The sequence below is a fragment of the Perissodus microlepis genome, chromosome 20, assembly GCF_051167445.1.
Source record: "Perissodus microlepis isolate ML-2025 ecotype Zambia chromosome 20, ASM5116744v1, whole genome shotgun sequence".
Classification (NCBI taxonomy): Eukaryota; Metazoa; Chordata; class Actinopteri; order Cichliformes; family Cichlidae; genus Perissodus; species Perissodus microlepis.
This window is the reverse complement of record NC_140480.1, coordinates 31515524-31535846: the sequence shown is the minus strand read 5'-3', so window position 1 is coordinate 31535846 and position 20323 is coordinate 31515524. Positions and strand designations below refer to the sequence as shown.

The window sequence follows — 20323 nt, the reverse complement described above, 5'->3', positions numbered from 1 at the left end:
TGGCTGTCGAGAAGCCATTTCTAAGGAAGGGAAACTACTTGAAAAGGCTTGAAAAGACAGTTTACACAAAAACCAACAAAAAATGTTGTATGTATGGAGGAGGTCAGGAGAGAGGTACAACAGTGAGTGCTTACAGCCATCTGTAAAACACAGGAGAGGTAGAGATGAAGCCTACTTAAAGAGAAAGCCTGCTTATAAGGCTGTGCTGAAGAAAGCTTCATGTGTATGGAGGGTGAAGAACCTTTCTCTTTTTAGTATAGGCTTTAAGTTATCATTGCTTTCACCACGACAGGTTAATTGGGTCACGGTGAGGAGGAAGCATAGTCCTAAACAGAAGCCCCAGGTACACCACCAACCCGTTCATGTGTCTAACCGTTTTTCCCCACTCGGTGACACACCCGCCGGGGGTCAAACTCTGGTAATTGGTGATTCTGTTCTCAGACATGTGAAGCTAGAGACACCGGCAACCATAGTCAATTGTCTTCCAGGGGCCAGAGCAGGCGACATTGAAGGAAATTTAAAACTGCTGGCTAAGGGTAAACGTAAATTCAGTAAAATCATAATTCACGTCGGCAGTAATGACACCCGGTTACGCCAATCGGAGGTCACTAAAATCAATATTGAATCGATGTGCAACTTTGCTAAAACAATGTCGGACTCTGTAGTTTTCTCTGGTCCCCTCCCCAATCAGACCAGGAGTGACATGTTTAGCCGCATGTTCTCCTTAAATTGCTGGCTGTCTGAGTGGTGTCCCAGAAACGATGTGGGCTTCATAGATAATTGGCAAACCTTCTGGAGGAAACCTGGTCTTGTTAGGAGAGACGGCATCCATCCCACTTTGGATGGAGCAGCTCTCATTTCTAGAAATATGGACAAATTTATTAAACCCCCCAAAATATGACTATCCAGAGTTGGGACCAGGAAGCAGAGTTGCAGTCTTACACGCCTCTCTGCAGCTTCTCTCCTCCTGCTACCCCCCCCAAAACCCATCTCCATAGAGACTGTGTCAGCTTCCAAAAAGACAAAAAACAAACTAAAAACCAGCAACAAACAACTTAAACATAAACAATCAAAAAGAAAGAACAATACAGTATCCACATCTGAACCAAAGAGTAAAACAGTGAAATGTGGATTATTAAATATTAGGTCTCTCTCCTCCAAGTCTCTGTTAGTACATGACTTAATAATTGATCAACAAATTGATTTACTCTGCCTTACAGAAACCTGGTTGCAGCAGGATGATTATGTTAGTTTAAATGAATCAACACCCCCGAGTCATTCTAACTACCAGAAACCTCGAAGCACAGGCCGAGGGGGCGGTGTGGCAGCAATTTTTCACACCAGCCTATTAATTAATGAAAGACCAAGACAGACTTGTATCTTACTACTAGTCTGTCCATGAAGCCAGATAACACACACCAATTAGTTAAACTGCAGGAATGTCTTAAAGACATAAAGACCTGGATGGCCGCTAACTTTCTGCTTCTTAATTCAGATAAAACTGAGGTTATTGTACTCGGCCCTGAAAATCTTAGAAATGTGGTATCTAACCAGATTCATACTCTGGATGGCATTACCTTGGCCTCCAGTAACGCTGTGAGGAACCTTGGAGTCATTTTTGACCAGGACATGTCCTTCAACGCACATATTAAACAAATATGTAAGACTGCTTTCTTCCATTTGCGCAACATCTCTAAAATTAGAAATATCCTGTCTCAGAGTGACGCTGAAAAACTAGTTCATGCATTTATTACTTCCAGGCTGGACTACTGTAATTCATTATTATTAGGATGTCCAAAAAACTCACTGAAAAGCCTTCAGCTAATCCAAAATGCTGCAGCAAGAGTACTGACAGGGACTAGAAGGAGAGAGCATATTTCTCCTGTTTTGGCTTCCCTTCATTGGCTTCCTGTTAAATCCAGAATTGAATTCAAAATCCTGCTCCTCACATACAAGGTCTTAAATAATCAGGCCCCATCTTATCTTAATGACCTTGTAGTACCATATCACCCTATTAGAGCACTTCGCTCTCGCTCTGCAGGCCTACTTGTTGTTCCTAGAGTATTTAAAAGTAGAATGGGAGGCAGAGCCTTCAGTTTTCAGGCCCCTCTTCTGTGGAACCAGCTTCCAGTTTGGATTCGGGAGACAGAAACTATCTCTACTTTTAAGATTAGGCTTAAAACTTTCCTTTTTGCTAAAGCATATAGTTAGGGCTGGACCAGGTGACCCTGAATCCTCCCTTAGTTATGCTGCAATAGACGTAGGCTGCCGGGGGATTCCCAAGATGCATTGAGTTTTTCCTTTCCAGTCACCTTTCTCACTCACTATGTATTAATAGACCTCTCTGCATTGAATCATATCTGTTATTAACCTCTGTCTCTCTTCCACAGCATGTCTTTTATCCTGTCTTCCTTCTCTCACCCCAACCGGTCGCAGCAGATGGCCGCCCCTCCCTGAGCCTGGTTCTGCCGGAGGTTTCTTCCTGTTAAAAGGGAGTTTTTCCTTCCCACTGTCGCCAAAGTGCTTGCTCATAGGGGGTCATATGATTGTTGGGTTTTTCTCTGTATCTATGAAGCGCCTTGAGGCGACTTTTGTTGTGATTTGGCGCTATATAAATAAAATTGAATTGAATTGAATTTAATTTTCTTTAATTATATTATTGTATGACTAGCATGAAGCATTTACAAGAATAAAGTATAATTAGTAAGCTGTGTATTTTATCTCTTTTTGGCAAATGAATTATACTCACAATAAGAATGAAGGGTGGTAGAGAGAGAGTCTACCACTGACCTTTCTTATGTTCTTATGTTGAGGAGCAGGTATGCCGTATAAATCTGTGCTAAAATACAACTGTGTTGCAGTGTTGTATGGACTCAGGACAGTGCAGGGACTTTGATGGGTTGTTTCATATGCACATACTGGAGTTTATTCTATAGTATGGTGTTAGATGAGGCTACAGATCCAACAACAAAGTATATAAATTGTTGTAAGAACAATATAATCCTGAAAAAAGAGGCTATTAATTTCCCAAATATTAAACCACGTCACTAAAAAAGTTAGAGATTGCATCAATAAAAAGTAGAGACTTACTTGGTGATTCTGATAGTGTGAAAATTAATTTGAAGCCATTTCAGTTGGTTCTCAGAAATGTTTGTGACTGATGGCCTGTCTGCTTCTTTATTGAAACGCTGCTCGGTGAATTAACCGATGCACGGTGCCCTTTTTTCCAAACGTCACACAGTTTGCAAGTTATGGTGAATATCTAAAATCATTCTTACATCAGAGGTAACATGTCTGTAACACATCCTATTGAGAACAAGGACTTCAGGGATGTTGCACTAACATGTGTAGCGATGAAGTGTTTTAAGAAAATTATTTTGAATATGATCAAACCAAAGATATCTTCAAGTCTAGACCCGCATCAGTTTGTAAACAGGGAGGGGTGCAGTGCTAAGGATGCCATGATAAATATCATTCATTTAATAAAGGAAGCATTCAGAAGATCCAAAAGCCTATGATCAGATTCTATTTGTTGATTTTAGTTCTGCATTTGATTGTTCGTCCACACCTGCAGGCCCAAAACTCTTAAATGTGCCTTAATTATCAAATGTTTTTTATCCCTCTTGACTAGCAGGTCACAACAAGTTAAATGATTCAATTTTTGTGACTTTGCCCTCTCCTTTTCACCATGCATGCTAATCACTATAGTGATAACTGCACTAGTAGTTGGCTGTCAAATTCTCTGATGATAATGCTATTTTAAGTCTTCTGCACGCAAATGACTGTGCATCAGCAGTGGTGTCATCATCATCGTTTTATTTGGAACACTGATAAAACTAAAGAAATAATATTTCACCCTAAGGGTATATGGGAAGTACATGTAGATTTATTTTTTTAGTGAGAAATAAGCCCGGACTCAATTTTCTTCACAGGCTCAAAATGTTTGAAGTGAGATCTAAGGATTTTTTTTATAATACAATGCTTGAAAGTTTGATTAGATATGGGATAGCAGTTGGTGTGGCTTACTTACAGTAAAGTCAAAAGTGCTATGACAATGATAGGAAACAAAGAGCACTAGTCTCACCAAACAAAATATTACAAAATTGTTGTTTATCAGGCTCCTAAAAGTTTTAATGATTCATCCTTTATCCAGTTTTTTCAGAGCTTGAGTTTTTACCCTCAGGGACTGTAAAACAAACTGCTAAAAGCTCTCATCAATCCCAGCATCTTTTGCACATAAGGACTCAGTGCACTTTGAAAGCTCTGGAGCCACATCATCCTGTACTTAAATGTTTCCTGAAGTTTTATTATGGGAAACTATCATTGATAAATTTTATTTTAAGCATCAGCTAGCTAGGACAACACAAAGATTAATGAGTCCAACGGTTAGGGGTATACAACTGTGGAACTCTCTTCATTATAATTTAAAGAGTTGTATAATTTTACATTGTTTTAAAAAGTGTTACATGTCTAAAACGATAACTCAATATGAAGAATGTGAATGAAATTGGAGTTAATTGAATAAGGATCCATTATTTTTTGTTTCATTTATTTTATTTACTTATCTTTTCTCCTTGTTACTATGTGGAGTGGTATATTCAGATTGTAAATTGTTGTTTGGTTTGAGTTAGGACTGGAAATAAGTGTTAATGTTAGTTTGTTCCTTGACTTTTGGTGCCCACTTGCAATATAAGTTGGATTGTAGATAGGGGGCAGGGTTTAATAAGAATATATTCTTCTGCCTGCTCCTTTTCACACGTGGTTGCAGTGCTTTACTGACAGAAAGTGTAGTTGGTTTGCTTGAAAGAACTAACTGTGGAAACTGTTGACCAAGTGTGAAATAAATAAATAAATAAATAAATAAATAAATAAATAAATAAATAAATAAATAAATAAATAAATGAAATGAAATGAAATGAAATGAAATGGAATGAATGAATGAATAAATTATTATTATATTTATTAATTGAATTTTGGTGCTGGCTTTATTGTGTGAATACTTCTAAGCACAGCACTATTTGTACAAATTAAATTTCACATGTGGGATAATAAAGTTTATTCGTATCTCTTATTGTAGCCATCCATCCATGTTCGTTTCTGCGCAGGCCACTGTTGATGGCCATTATTAATGCTGTGGAGAGGATAACAATGACAAGCCTAACAAATGGATTCTGAGTCAACTCATCCTTGCTTTTATGTATGTTTTATGTGCCTGACTGGCCAGTGTCAGTGTTACTGGTCTGGCCTAGTAAGGGCAAGGGAAGTGACATGGTTAGTTCTTACAGAACAATTGACCATGGTTCTAGATAAGACATGAAACCCCCAAACACATTTCTATTCATCGGAAGGAATGTATGAGAATTTGCTATTTAGTGTGTGTGACAGTAGAGTCCAGTAGGTTTGGTCCTGGTTCCTGCTGGCTGGATCAACGCTCTAGTTGGTCGAGACTTTATGTGTGGAGACTGTAGAATATTTTTCAGTAAGAGCAATCTGGGGAAAAAACAAACAAGCAAAAAACAACAAAATTCAGAATTCTGAACTTTTTATGAACCAGTGAAATGTGTTTATTTCTTCACAGTGCAGCATAAAGAGCGTACAAATGACAGTGAAATTAAACAAATATAAATGAATCACCTCAGTTTGGCTTTGGGTTGAGTTTCTTCTATACCTAGAGAAACCTACAGAAAAGAGACAAAGACGTGTTATGTTATAGCTTTGCTCATTTTTGTGGTGTTAGGTCGGATCTTATCCTGTTGGAAAAGAAGTGGGGCAGGTTAGCAGTCAAACGATTCCACGAGAATACTTAATTTAAAAAAAAATACTACTTTTGTCTGACCTCTTGTTCAGAAGGGGCCACAAAAACAGGAAGCTGCACATGTTTAATTTGTCAGTTTTTACACTAGATGCCATTCCCGACACAATCCCAAGAATGATTTGTGACTCCGGCTGGAGTTGAAGTAGTAACCTTTCCCTTGCTGAACAATTGTGTAAACCACTACACTATGGAGCCACATAAAATCCTTTTGATTAATAATTCTTTAAAAAAGCATATAAGGCTGGATCAGAACTCACCACGATAGCCCGTTGCCGTCTTTTTGTAGACGAGCAAAAGAACAAGAAGCAACAGAAGAACTGCCACTACCACAGATACAATAACCAAAAGCGGAGAGAAACCTGTATGAGAGACTGAATAAAATGGGACAATTAAATAACGTCACTTATAAAAGTTATTGGTTAAAATTACATAGAAAAAACATCAATATAAATTTTGAAAATGGCAGAAAGATTTTGAATATGAGATGTTTTCTTATAAAGAGCAACTACATATTAAAATGTAGCATTTGAAATATTTTAATTAATTACTGTTTTTAAGAAATCTACTCTGCAGACTAAACTCCCTTAGTGAGAAGAGAGCCATAACCTTAAATTCAGTAGTCTCGTTAAAACTGATGTTGGGGATGGGGAACTGATACGATTCAATGAAAAGTGAGCTGAAAATAACCTGAAAGGAGTAAATCGCAGCTGAGATGTAAATTTCATCTCAAGATTAATTTATATAAATGACAACAGTAAAAGAAGCAGGAACAAAAGGGCTGTGAAAGAAAAAATATTTAATGCAATAAAACTTGTAGATAAACCTTTAACCTCCTAGGACCTGGCGTCCACATATGCGAACATCACTTTTTGGGTTATTTAGACCAAAATACTCAATTTTGCTCTGCAAGGGCCATTTACATATCCACGAACAAGGACATTATACTGCTACTGTTCTATCAACATTTCAAACGAATATCCTCAGATGTGGCTCTTACTTTTCTTAAAAACAAAAATAAGGTAAAAAAAAAAAAAAAAAAATCTGGTAATTCTTTATTTTTGCATTCATCGGGCCCCGATATGCCCAAATATCAAAGAGAAATTAAAAATGCATGCCGTGGTCTTAGGAGGTTAATGTAGATCAAACATAATATTTCCATATTGGTAAAATAAACTCTCCAGCTGCTCAAATTTACCTTCACAGATGACACCAGCATCTTCTTTGTGGCTGCAGTCATGAGATCCTAACCCTGAGTGGTGGCACTCAGGCAAGTTGGCTTCTCTTCCCGTGCATGCCACATCATCCATCCAGATAGGCCCTGTGCCTTGTCCAAATTGTGTATTAGTTGGCATGGAGAGGACCGGCATCTTCAGTGTGGCCGCAGTCGTGAGATCCTAACCCTGAGTGGCGACACTCGAATAGGTTGGATTCCCAGCCTGTGCATTGCACATCATCCATCCAGATGGGCCCTGTGCCTTGTCCAAATCGTGCATTAGTTGATGCTAAGAGGACCCTACCACAGCCCAGCTGCCTACATACCACCTGAGCATCCTCCTGGCCCCAAGAATCATCACACACTGTCCCCCACTGGCCTCTGTGGAAGATCTCCACCCTGCCAGAGCAGGAGCCGTAACCCCTATTTACCAGGCGGACCTCCCCCTCAACTGCTGTGCTGTTGTCCACTGCTGCTGAACCAGTGACATTAACCCGAAAAGCTGGAGAGGTCTGTGTTCTTGAAGCAGGTGTGGAATAAGGAAATCCAAGGTCTGTTTGCAATTAACAAAGAAATACAAGTAAATAATAATTGTACAGCTGTGAAACAGTTTGAGAACAACAAAATGTATCAATTCAGAGACAAATTTGACATTACACATTTGAGTTTTAACAGTTTTATGTGGTATTTCAAAGTAAAGACATTTGCTGTACTGCTCAAATAAAAAGTCTCAAATAAAAAGTCTGTAGATGAAACGAATGAAAGATTATCTTGATTTCATTAAATGTTCTGCAGGATTTTCTTAATTGAAGAGACAATAATGGAACCACCAGTATAATATCAACTTAAATTAATAGGTGGACGTCCTGTTGGGCCCAGGTTATTGCCAAAGAAGTATTTGTTTTTTGTTTTTCAGTAATAAACGATGCATCTAAATTTCATGAGTTTAACTAAAATGCAGTGATTGGGTTGTTTCAATGAAATATTTCAGGAGAACCAACAGAATCATGGATGCTTCAACCAAGTTTTATGAATATTCCTTCTCCCTTAAAAATAGCTTCATGTTTCATGGTGAATTATCTGCCACCAGAGGACATCATTATATGAAAACCCTTATTTTTTGCATTCAGAGGAAATCAAGGTAATTTTTCTGACCATATTTGAGATGGATGTAGTCAACTTCTGAGGAGGAGTATGCTAAAGTATATAACATGATATGTTCTCTTACATCTAGGTGGTGCTCTAACGATTAATAAATATTGATGTTTAATGACAAAATATTTATTACAACAACACATGTGGGTAGCACAGTTTATTGTAAATAAAACATAATATTTCTATTATTGTATAATAAACCTGGCAGCATAGACACAGAGTAAAAAAAATGTAACCTCAGTGATGCCACCTTCTCAAATTTACCTTGACAGATGACACCGGCATCTTCATTGTGGCCACAGTTGTGAGATCCTAACCCTGAGTGTCGACACTCAAACAGGTTGGATTCCCTGCCTGTGCATCCAACCTCATCCATCCAGATGGGCCCTGTGCCTTGTCCAAATCGTGCATTAGTTGGTGCTGAGAGGACCCTACCACAGCCCAGCTGCCTACATACCACCTGAGCTTCCTCCAGGCCCCAAGAATCATCACACACTGTCCCCCACTGGCCTCTGTGGAAGATCTCCACCCTGCCAGAGCAGGAGCCATGTCCTCCATTAACCAAGCGAACATTCCCTTGAGTTTTTGTGATAAAAGGGAATACATACAAAAATAAAGAAATGCAAGAATACAATGATAATTATAAACTGCAGATTAACATCTTATCTTAATGACCTTGTAGTACCATATCACCCTATTAGAGCACTTCGCTCTCGCTCTGCAGGCCTACTTGTTGTTCCTAGAGTATTTAAAAGTAGAATGGGAGGCAGAGCCTTCAGTTTTCAGGCCCCTCTTCTGTGGAACCAGCTTCCAGTTTGGATTCGGGAGACAGAAACTATCTCTACTTTTAAGATTAGGCTTAAAACTTTCCTTTTTGCTAAAGCATATAGTTAGGGCTGGACCAGGTGACCCTGAATCCTCCCTTAGTTATGCTGCAATAGACGTAGGCTGCCGGGGGATTCCCAAGATGCATTGAGTTTTTCCTTTCCAGTCACCTTTCTCACTCACTATGTATTAATAGACCTCTCTGCATTGAATCATATCTGTTATTAACCTCTGTCTCTCTTCCACAGCATGTCTTTTATCCTGTCTTCCTTCTCTCACCCCAACCGGTCGCAGCAGATGGCCGCCCCTCCCTGAGCCTGGTTCTGCCGGAGGTTTCTTCCTGTTAAAAGGGAGTTTTTCCTTCCCACTGTCGCCAAAGTGCTTGCTCATAGGGGGTCATATGATTGTTGGGTTTTTCTCTGTATCTATGAAGCGCCTTGAGGCGACTTTTGTTGTGATTTGGCGCTATATAAATAAAATTGAATTGAATTGAATTTAATTAACATTGCAAATTACCCAATTTAAACTCCACATTCCTTCAACTTTAAATGTTTAACAAAATTGAAGCATTCAATATCGAAGAGCGTGTAGGTAAAATATTTTAGTATAAAGTGAATATAAATGTGTAATAGTTGGTCACTGAAAACCTCTCAGTTAAAATTTTATCAGGGACAAACAGTCAAACAGGTACAAACTTGAGTCCATCCACCTTCTCAAATTTACCTTCACAGATGACACCAGCGTCTTCATTGTGGCCGCAGTTGTGAGATCCTAACCTTGACTGGCGACACTCGAATAGGTTGGATTCCCTGCCTGTGCATGACACCTCATCCATCCAGATGGGCCCTGTGCCTTGTCCAAATCGTGCATTAGTTGGTGCAGAGAGGACCCTACCACAGCCCAGCTGCCTACATACCACCTGAGCATCCTCCTGGCCCCAAGAATCATCACACACTGTCCCCCACTGGCCACTGTGGAAGATCTCCACCCTGCCAGAGCAGGAGCCATAATTGCTATTTACCAGGCGGACCTCCCCCTCAACTGCTGTGCTGTTGTCCCCTGCTTTTGAACCAGTGACATTAACCCGAAAAGCTGGAGAGGTCTGTGTTCTTGAAGCAGGTGTGGAATAAGGAAATCCAGGATCTGTTTACAATTAACAAAGAAATACACATAAATAATAATAACAGTGCAGCTGTGCTGAACCAATTTCGTTAAAAACAGTTTGAAAACTAGATTGTTTTTTAATTAATTTGTTAGCGTGTACTCATATTTAAAATGTATCAATTCAGAGACAAATTTGACATTACACTTTTGAGTTTTAACAGTTTTATGTGGTATTGCGAAATAAAGACATTTGCTGTAATTTCACAGAGAAACCCTCCCAGCAAAAACTCAAATATAAAGTCTGTAGATGAAATGAATGAAAGATTATCTTGATCTTTTTAAATGTTCTGCAAGAATTTGTTAATTGAAGAGACAATAATGGAAACATCAGTATAATATCAACTTAAATTAATAGGTGGACGTCCTGCTGGGCCTAGGTTATTGCCCAAAGAACTATTTTTTTTTGTTTTTCAATAATAAATGATGCATCTAAATTTCATGACTGTAGCTGAAATGCAGTGATTGGGTTGTTTCAATGAAATATTTCACGAGAACCAACAGAATCATGGACGTTTCAACCAAGTTTTATGAATATTCCTTCTCCCTTAAAAATAGCTTCATGTTTCATGGTGAATTATCTGCCACCAGAGGACATCATTATATGAAAACCCTTATTTTTTGCATTCAGAGGAAATCAAGGTAATTTTTCTGACCAAATTTGAGATGGATGTAGTCAACTTCTGAGGAGGAGTATGCTAAAGTATATAACATGATATGTTCTCTTACATCTAGGTGGTTCTCTAACGATTGACAAATATTGATGTTTAATGACAAAATATTTAATATAACAAAACCTGTCGGTAGCAGACTTTAATGTAAATAAAACATAATATTTCTATTATTGTATAATAAACCTGGCAGCATAGACACAGAGTAAAAAAATGTAACCTCAGTGATGCCACCTTCTCAAATTTACCTTGACAGATGACACCGGCATCTTCATTGTGGCCACAGTTGTGAGATCCTAACCCTGAGTGTCGACACTCGAATAGGTTGATTTCCCAGCCTGTGCATGTCACCTCATCCATCCAGATGGGCCCTGTGCCTTGTCCAAATCGTGCATTAGTTGGTGCTGAGAGGACCCTACCACAGCCCAGCTGCCTACATACCACCTGAGCATCCTCCAGGCCCCAAGAATCATCACACACTGTCCCCCACTGGCCTCTGTGGAAGATCTCCACCCTGCCAGAGCAGGAGCCATGTCCTCCATTAACCAAGCGAACATTCCCTTGAGTTTCTGTTTTAAAAAGAAATACATACAAAAAATAAAGAAATGCAAGGACTCAATAATTATTTTGGGACGATTCACTGTAAACTGCAGATCAACATTGCAATCTACCTATTTTAACCAACGCTTTCCTTCATTTTTAAATGTTTAACAGAATGGAATTATTTAATGTCAAAGAGCCTATGGGTAACAAAATTTAGTGTCAACAAAACACTAGTTTTTTACAGTAATTGTTTGTGGCTTAAAACCTCTCAGTTAAAATTTTATCGGGGACAAAAGGTCCAACAGGTGGACACCTAAGTGAATCCTACTTCTCAAATTTACCTTCACAGATGACACCGGCATCTTCAGTGTGGCCGCAGTCGTGAGATCCTAACCCTGAGTGGCGACACTCGAATAGGTTGGATTCCCAGCCTGTGCATTGCACATCATCCATCCAGATGGGCCCTGTGCCTTGTCCAAATCGTGCATTAGTTGATGCTAAGAGGACCCTACCACAGCCCAGCTGCCTACATACCACCTGAGCATCCTTCAGGCCCCAAGAATCATCACACACTGTCCCCCACTGGCCTCTGTGGAAGATCTCCACCCTGCCAGAGCAGGAGCCGTAACCCCTATTTACCAGGCGGACCGCCCCCTCAACTGCTGTGCTGTTGTCCACTGCTGTTGAACCAGTGACATTAACCCGAAAAGCTGGAGAGGTCTGTGTTCTTGAAGCAGGTGTGGGATAAGGAAATCCAGGGTCTGTTTGCAATTAACAAAGAAATACAAGTAAATAATAATTGTACAGCTGTGAAACAGTTTGAGAACAACAAAATGTATCAATTCAGAGACAAATTTGACATTACACATTTGAGTTTTAACAGTTTTATGTGGTATTTCAAAGTAAAGACATTTGCTGTACTGCTCAAATAAAAAGTCTCAAATAAAAAGTCTGTAGATGAAACGAATGAAAGATTATCTTGATTTCATTAAATGTTCTGCAGGATTTTCTTAATTGAAGAGACAATAATGGAACCACCAGTATAATATCAACTTAAATTAATAGGTGGACGTCCTGTTGGGCCCAGGTTATTGCCAAAGAAGTATTTGTTTTTTGTTTTTCAGTAATAAACGATGCATCTAAATTTCATGAGTTTAACTAAAATGCAGTGATTGGGTTGTTTCAATGAAATATTTCAGGAGAACCAACAGAATCATGGATGCTTCAACCAAGTTTTATGAATATTCAAGTTTTCCTTCTCCCTTAACAATAACTTCATGTTTTGTGGTGAATTATCTGCCACTAGAGGACATCATTATATAAACACCCATAATTTTTGCATTCAGAAAAAAGCTTAAGGTAATTTTTCTGACCACATTTGAGATGGATGTAGTCAGCTTCTGAGGAGGAGTATGCTAAAGTATATAACATGATATGTTCTCTTACATCTAGGTGGCGCTCTAATGATTGACAAATATTGATGTTTAATGACAAAATATTTAATATAACAAAACCTGTCGGTAGCAGACTTTAATGTAAATAATACATAATATTTCTATTATTGTATAATAAGCTTTGCAGCATAGACACAGAGTAAAAAAATGTAACCTCAGTGATGCCACCTTCTCAAATTTACCTTCACAGATGACACCGGCGTCTTCTTTGTGGCTGCAGTCATGAGATCCTAATCCTGAGTGTCGACACTCGAATAGGTTGATTTCCCAGCCTGTGCATCCAACCTCATCCATCCAGATAGGCCCTGTGCCTTGTCCAAATTGTTTATTAGTTGGTGCAGAGAGGACCCTACCACAACCCAGCTGCCTACATACCACCTGAGCATCTTCCAGGCCCCAAGAATCATCACACACTGTCCCCCATTGCCCACTGTGGAAGATCTCCACCCTGCCAGAGCAGGAGCCATTTCCTCCATTAACCAAACGAACATTTACTTGAATTTCTGTGTTAAAAAGAAATACATACAAATATAAAATCCAGGACTCAATAATAATTTTTATGATAAGTCACTGTATACTGTAGATCAACATTGCAAACTACCTAGTTTAAACTATACTTTCCTTCCACTTGAATGTTTAACAAAATGGTAGTATTCAATTTCAAAGAGCCTGTAGGTAAAATATTGTAGTGTAAAGTAAAAATAATTATATAATAGTTGGTCACTGAAAACCAGTGACCAGTTGAAATTATATCAGGGACATACAGTCAAACAGGTGGAACCTAGGGCTTGCCACCTTCTCAAATTTACCTTGACAGATGACACCAGTATCTTCACTGTGGCGGCAGTTGTGAGATCCAAACCCTGAGTGTCGACACTCAGAAAGCTTGGATTCCCTCCCTGTGCATGCCACATCATCCATCCAGATGGTTCCTGTGCCTTGTCCAATTTGTGTATTAGTTGGTATAGACAGGACCCTACCACAGCCCAGCTGCCTGCATACCACCTGAGCATCCTCCAGGCCCCAGGAATCATCACACACTGTCCCCCACTGCCCACTGTGGAAGATCTCCACCCTGCCAGAGCAGGAGCCATAACCCCTATTTACCAAGCGGACCTCCCCCTCAACTGCTGTGCTGTTGTCCACTGCTGTTGAACCAGTGACATTAACCGGAACGGATGGAGAGGTCTGCGGTCTTGAAGTGGTTGTGGATAAACCAAAGCCCAGATCTATTGAGTTCACTTCTGTTTGACATTGAAAAAGAAATACAAATGAATAATAGTAGTGCAGCAATGATGGTTGAACCATATTTTTTATAAACAGTTTATTTTAAGAACAACATAACAAAAATAAGTGATTTGCTTCAGCGCACCCACATGAAAAATGTTGCAGTTCCAACACAGTATGCATGCTTTCATATGACTGGCTACACAAGGTTGTAGATGAAATAGTTTCCACAGCAGGTTTGACCAGTATTACGCAGTAATAGACACTCTGGTCCACAGGGTTTATGTCATGTTTTGCCTCTTGCAAGCATGATATTGGTTGTATGAATTATCAAATTACGCACCGAATATCACCAAAATAGCAACTGCAGCAATTGCCTTTCCAAGGACTGCACATTTTGCAAAATACTGGAGTATAGGATCCACACCTGTTTGAGTTTATACATCTCACTTTTATTCTTTGCTTTAAGCACATTTCTGACTATCACGCACTTTCACATTATGATGGTGCATTGGTGGCAATTTGGAGTACAAGAGTGTGTGAAGCCTGGGACAGATTTAACAACATAGATTCCAAGGTTTTCTGGCAAAAAATAAGTAAATAAATAAAAAATCGTAAGGTGAACAATTTAAATTTTCCAAGGTGTTGAACTGACCACAGATCATTTTATAAAATCTCAAGTAGAAATCTGTAAAAGTAAAGTACCAGAAAATGGCTAAAATTCAGCCAAAATATAATAATAATAATAATAATAATAATAATAATAATAATAATAATAATAATGAACAAGAACAAGAACAAGAGGAAGTGAATTTTCCCCATTCCCCCAAAAGCAGAAGATGCATAAAAGATATCAATAAAGAAAGGATTGGGCACTCAGGGAATGCTTATATATTGGGCCCTGAGTTCTGTGCTACAGCCCAACATCCACCTGTGGTGTTTTGTCCTTCCATTTCTGTATGGTTGGGAGTTTCTGGATTGGCAAGACAAGTGATTCCATCCTGAAGATCTGTTAAAAAGATAAACAATCAGTAGTTACTATTGTCCTGTTAAATACTACATTAAAATATAATATTTATACTTTAATTGAATATTTACTTTATTTTATTGTGATAAAGTTTTAAAATTAGTTGTTAAACTATTTTCACTTAATTATTTGAATTTGCAAAAATCAAAACTTTGTGATCCTTCCCTACACAAACCATCTACTGATAAAGATTATGTTAAAAGGTTGTGAAGAAGAAATTAGGATTTGAGTTTGTTTGTGATGACATCTTCTTCAGCTTTTTGTACACTTGTTAAATTAGGCTTTTTAACTTGTTTAAACATTTGAACTTGGGTATTTATTTATTTATTTTTGTTGTGTTGCAGCTGGATAGTGTAGTGGTAAGACTACATGCCTTTGGAATGGGAGTCATGGGTTACTGTATCCAGTAAGCGTCCCTAGGCTAGACCCCCGCATGCTAACCAAGAATGAGCGAGAGACAGAGTAACCAGGACACACTGATGAGAAGTGGGCTACTAGAAGAAGATGGTATAAGTGCGCAAGAGATGAAAATTGGGCGCTGTTGGAATGCTACTGCACAAGTAACCCCAGCAGAAGGGGTTACATGAGTAGGACAAGGGACCTATGGAATCATCGATACCCAGTATCCAGATTGATGGTGAAACAACTAGTAGCTCAGTGTTATAAAATTCGGAAGAAGGTACTGCTCTCATGGCTAGAGATTGATGAGGTACAACACAATGTTACGGCAAGCGGCACCAGGACGTCAGGTCAGGGAGGAGATATCATCATCACCCCCACCTGAGTTTGGGTACCAAGCCCCAAGTTCGATTGAAGACGACGCATTGTGAGAGGAACTGACCTGAAAGATGGCATCATGGCGAAACTTGAAACCTGGACCCTCCGTAGCCTATTACCAAGGCTACGTGAAGTACCCTCTGAGGATCTACTATATCAGTGGTCCCCAACCCCCGGGCCTCGGACCGGTACCGGTCCGTGAGTCGTTTGGTACCGGGCCGCGAGAGTTGAGGCTCAGGTGTGAAAAGTATGGTTTTCAGGGTTTTTATCGGTTTTCAACATTATTTTGTTATCGTTTTTATCGTTAACTCGGTTTCCCTGGGTCTTTTCACGTGTGTTATGAATAAATCTTCTTTTTTTCGGTACCGGTACTAGTTTTATTTTGTTGTATTTATCCGCAACACCTTAAAGGCCGGTCCGTGAAAATATATTGTCGGGCACAAAAAGGTTGGGGACCGCTGTACCAGATGATGTGAATGCAGCGCTGCCACAATTACCGAGACTAACCAGTTGACCAAAGCAGCAGTGATCAGTGAGTGATCAGCCACAAGGAGCAGTACCCTCCATGGAGAAAGAGACTAGACTACAGAAAGGTAGAATGAAGAAGGTGCCTAACAAGTACAGCAAGCTGTGAAACTGCCGAGCAAAGAGGTATACCAGAAAAACAGAAGGCAGGAGAATAAACCAGTTGTTCTCCACAGAACCATCCAAGGTGTAGTCGTAGTGCCATGGGAATATAAGAACAACACCACCAAGGCTGGAGACATAGCAATACTGGAGGTGCATATGTGATAAGCGCACAACACATAACTGCAAAGCTCATGAGCACTACCATTACTGGACCCGAGCATGGTCCAGTAACCATCACATTGGCAGACATCCAAGAAAGTGTCTCCAGAATGAAGAATTGGACATCACCAGGCCCCGACATGATTCACAATTACTGGCTGAAGAATCTTCTTGCACTCCATGAGCGTCTCGCAGTACAAATGAACCAGCTGCTAGTTAATAAGAGACACCAAGAATGGCTAACTGAAGGCCTGACAGTCTTGATCCCCAAGGGTCTGCCAGAACCTGCCTCAGTACCAGATGGAAGCTCCTGTCAGGCATCACAGCGGCTAAGATGAACAGGCACATTCCTCAAAAAGACACATAAAGGAATTGGGAAGAATACCAAAGGAGCAAAGCACCAGCTACTGGTAGACAGAGCACCACCAGGATACACAGCAACGACATTGGAATGCAATTCGGATTGGAGAAGTGTAGTTGTAAGGTAGTCAGAACTGAGGGGATTGTACTACTAGATGGTAACATTGGCAACAAGTATCTAGGAATCCCCACAGGAAAATAGGAACCACAAAGAGGCCGCAGGTAAGCTGCAACCACCAAATACCTGCAGAGGGTCAGGCAAGTCCTGAGAAGTCAGCTGTAATAGAAAGAACAAGATTCGGGCAATCAATACCTATATCCTGCCCGTGATCACATACCCTGCTAGGATAATAAGATGGCCAAAGGAGGAGATAGAAGCCACTGACATCAAGATAAGAAAGGTTCTAGATCATGGATGGAGGGTTTCACCCCAAGACGGAAGGAAGGAGGCCAAGGACTGGTGAGTGTCAGAACCGCTGTTCAGGATAAGACAACAAATATCCACGAATATATCAGGAAGATGGCCATAACCAACCTTGTGCTTAATGAATACCTCAGCAGTGTTGGGAAGGTTACTTTTAAAATGTATTCCACTACAGATTACAGAATACATGCCCCAAAATGTATTTTGTAACGTATTCCGTTACGTTACTCAATGAGAGTAACGTATTCGGAATACTTTGGATTAGTTCATATATTATCATGCTTTTTACAATTACACAAATGTATTATTGCAGTGTGATTTATTACTATTACTTAAGGTTATTCGCCATATCAATACTAACTAATGTCACGGTACTGGGTCGTGTGACCCAGTATGTGAGTTGTTAATGTGTCATTTTGTATTCATTTGTGTTCTAGTTTCAGCTTAGCTCATCCAGTTAATTTCTAGGTTGCTGTTAGTCCTTTGCTTCTTAATTTCTTTGTGTCATCTTCTCCTGTGTTAAAGTTCCCCTTGCTGTTTATTAGGTGTTATTGTTATGTTTCTTGCCTGCCTGTTTAATGTTGTCAAGTTCATGTAAGCCTGCGTCTTGTCATGTTTTCCTGTTTATTTTGAAAGTCCAGTTTTCATGTCTTTGTGTTTTAGTTTACATTTCCTGTGCATTATTATGTTCATCCTACTCAGCTGCTTCCTCATGTGTCTCCACTTCCCCTGATCACGTCATGTGTATATTTAAGTCCTTTGTCTCTAACTGTTCTTTGTCAGGTCGTCTGTTATCCTCGCCACCGACTTCATAGCTTTCCCTCGTTGTTTCACTGTGTTTCATAGCATTCCTAGTTACTCTGTGTTCATAGTTTTTTATAGCTCTTTCACAGAGTGTCATAGTCTTTTAGTTTACACAGTGTTCTTAGTCTCCTTAGTTTTCCCAGTTTCAGTGTGTCTCTAGTGTTGTTCTCATGCCATCAGCCACAATAAAGGCTCGCTTTATATTTGGAAACTTGGTTCTGTCTCCACCGTGTCTGCTTTTGGGTCATCTTCACACTGGCGCACCCCGCTGTGACAACAAAATTTTTAAATCTTAATATAAAATGAGTAACAGTAGGGTGGACATTAGGTAAGGCTCCACTTTTTTGCAGCGATCTCGTATAGAAAACTATATAAAACAGGTTTGAAGCTCCGAACCATAAAGCCGTAAAACCATAAAGGGACCTCTGGCTAATACGTCGAGTTCTGCGTCTGGTTCCGTGTCCAGCTCGTAGCTAGATTCTTTAGGGCTATGCCTGTAACACTCTGCCTATTGCTGTCATATTAAATCAATTTTTGAATAACTTTTAAAAATATTTCTTCACGTCATTATGCCGCAAGTAGGGGTGACATGGGCCGTCAGATTGAGACATAGGCCTTAGAGCCTCTTAATGCGTGTTTGGTTTGGGTTTCCACCGATGTGGAATTACCAAAAATAGAGAGGGCATAGCCTAATATATGAAACAGGAAAAGACCGCCGTGTAATCCATTTATTACAACAAAGTAACTGTATTCTGAATACCACCCTTCTAAATGGTAACTGTAACGGAATACAGTTACTCATATTTTGTATTTTAAATACGTAACGGCAGTACATGTATTCCGTTACTCCTCATACTGTACCTCAGGCAGCAGAAACACAAGAAAGAAGAGGCACAAGGAGAAGAACCATCATGAAAGGACAGACCCCTGCATGGTATGGAAGAAGTCAAAGCAGCTTAAACTGATTAATATACCCTGCTGCTACTTAACTAACCAGATTAATAAGCCAGAGGTTTAATTAACTTGATGCTATACTCTAATTAAAAGTTTTTTGAGCAGTGGAAATTGTTCTGAGTTTATCTTTTTATACTGGAGGAAAAACAACAGCAATCTGAAAAATAATTTCTGGGGATGAAACAGGGATGAAAGAACACACCATAACTAGCACATAGCAGTTGTGCTAAAAGAAATGATACGAACTTACTCCTGGCAGGTTTATATTTATTTATATTAAGTTATCTTTTACTTTTAATGTACTTGGAAGTGGTGTATGTCGTGGTTCACTGCTGACCTATTTTCAACGCCGAATAAATAAAATGAAGAAAGGCTGAATACCTGAACTGCTGAAGCAGTTAGTGTTTAAAAATGAACAAAGTTTAAGGATTAATTCATGGGAAACGAAAAGAAAGACAAGTAACACTGAATATTAGAGATGAGAATTTACTCACTTAGGAGGATGAAGCAGATCAAAATGTGATAGACTTTCATCTTGAGTCACTGATGGGTTAATGTTGCTTTTTTCTTTTTTACTTGCACACCAGGAACTGCTTACTTCTCTTGTTCTTATGTCCCCTCCTTCTGACTCCTCCCCTCTGCTTAACGGTGTACCAACTGCACAGTCAAAGAATAACTGTGTATGAATTAAAGTTATATCTTTTCAAGTTATCCCTCAAAATTTAAATATTCTTTGGTTTTCTTCATTTACTCTCTACTGAAAACAGGCTGTTTGTGTTTTATTGAATTGCAAAATATTAATTTATCATCTTGCAGTACTGTAGTTTCAACATGTCAAACAGTGAAAACACTTCCTGTCCATTTTCTGTCCAAAACAGCAGTGATTAAAAGATATACCAAGCTGTAGACAGGCACACAGAGAGAAGTTTTGCACCAATGTCGAATTCAAAGATTCAAAGCTGAGGACATAAAGGGATGCACAGGATCAGGAAGAGCTCACAGGCCGAGCATTAAAACCTTGACTCATTAGTTATCAAATACCTAAAGTGTGCCAAGAAAACAAGCTGTGGCCACCTACTGACTTCAAATTATGAGTCTTAGAGACTGCTTCTGAACCAATGACC

The 20323-nt window shown here is 39.4% G+C and overlaps 1 protein-coding gene across 1 annotated transcript; it reads right to left on the bottom strand.

The window, feature by feature from the left end:
- Window positions 1-5015: 5015 nt before the first annotated feature.
- Window positions 5016-19764, bottom strand: LOC146364932 (scavenger receptor cysteine-rich domain-containing protein DMBT1-like). Its single transcript, XM_084916412.1, has 12 exons — window positions 19694-19764; window positions 14996-15073; window positions 13647-14081; window positions 13020-13340; window positions 11725-12144; window positions 11089-11409; window positions 9732-10151; window positions 8448-8768; window positions 7011-7581; window positions 6073-6186; window positions 5635-5678; window positions 5016-5490 (listed from the first exon to the last, which is right to left on the bottom strand). The coding sequence occupies exons 1-9, from the start codon at window positions 19731-19733 to the stop codon at window positions 7157-7159; spliced, it is 2781 nt and encodes a 926-aa protein (XP_084772538.1). The 5' UTR covers window positions 19734-19764; the 3' UTR covers window positions 5016-5490; window positions 5635-5678; window positions 6073-6186; window positions 7011-7156.
- Window positions 19765-20323: the final 559 nt, after the last annotated feature.

Bases quoted from the DNA above. Each gene is read 5' to 3' on its own strand.
- LOC146364932 (XM_084916412.1), bottom strand. From the start codon at position 19,733: ATGAAAGTCTATCACATTTTGATCTGCTTCATCCTCCTAA. The intron at 13,341-13,646 runs GTAAATTTGAGA...TTTTTAACACAG, and splicing joins TACTGGTGTCATCTGTCAAG to AAATTCAAGTAAATGTTCGT. The intron at 10,152-11,088 runs GTAAATTTGAGA...AATTGTAAACAG, and splicing joins TGCCGGTGTCATCTGTCAAG to ATCCTGGATTTCCTTATTCC.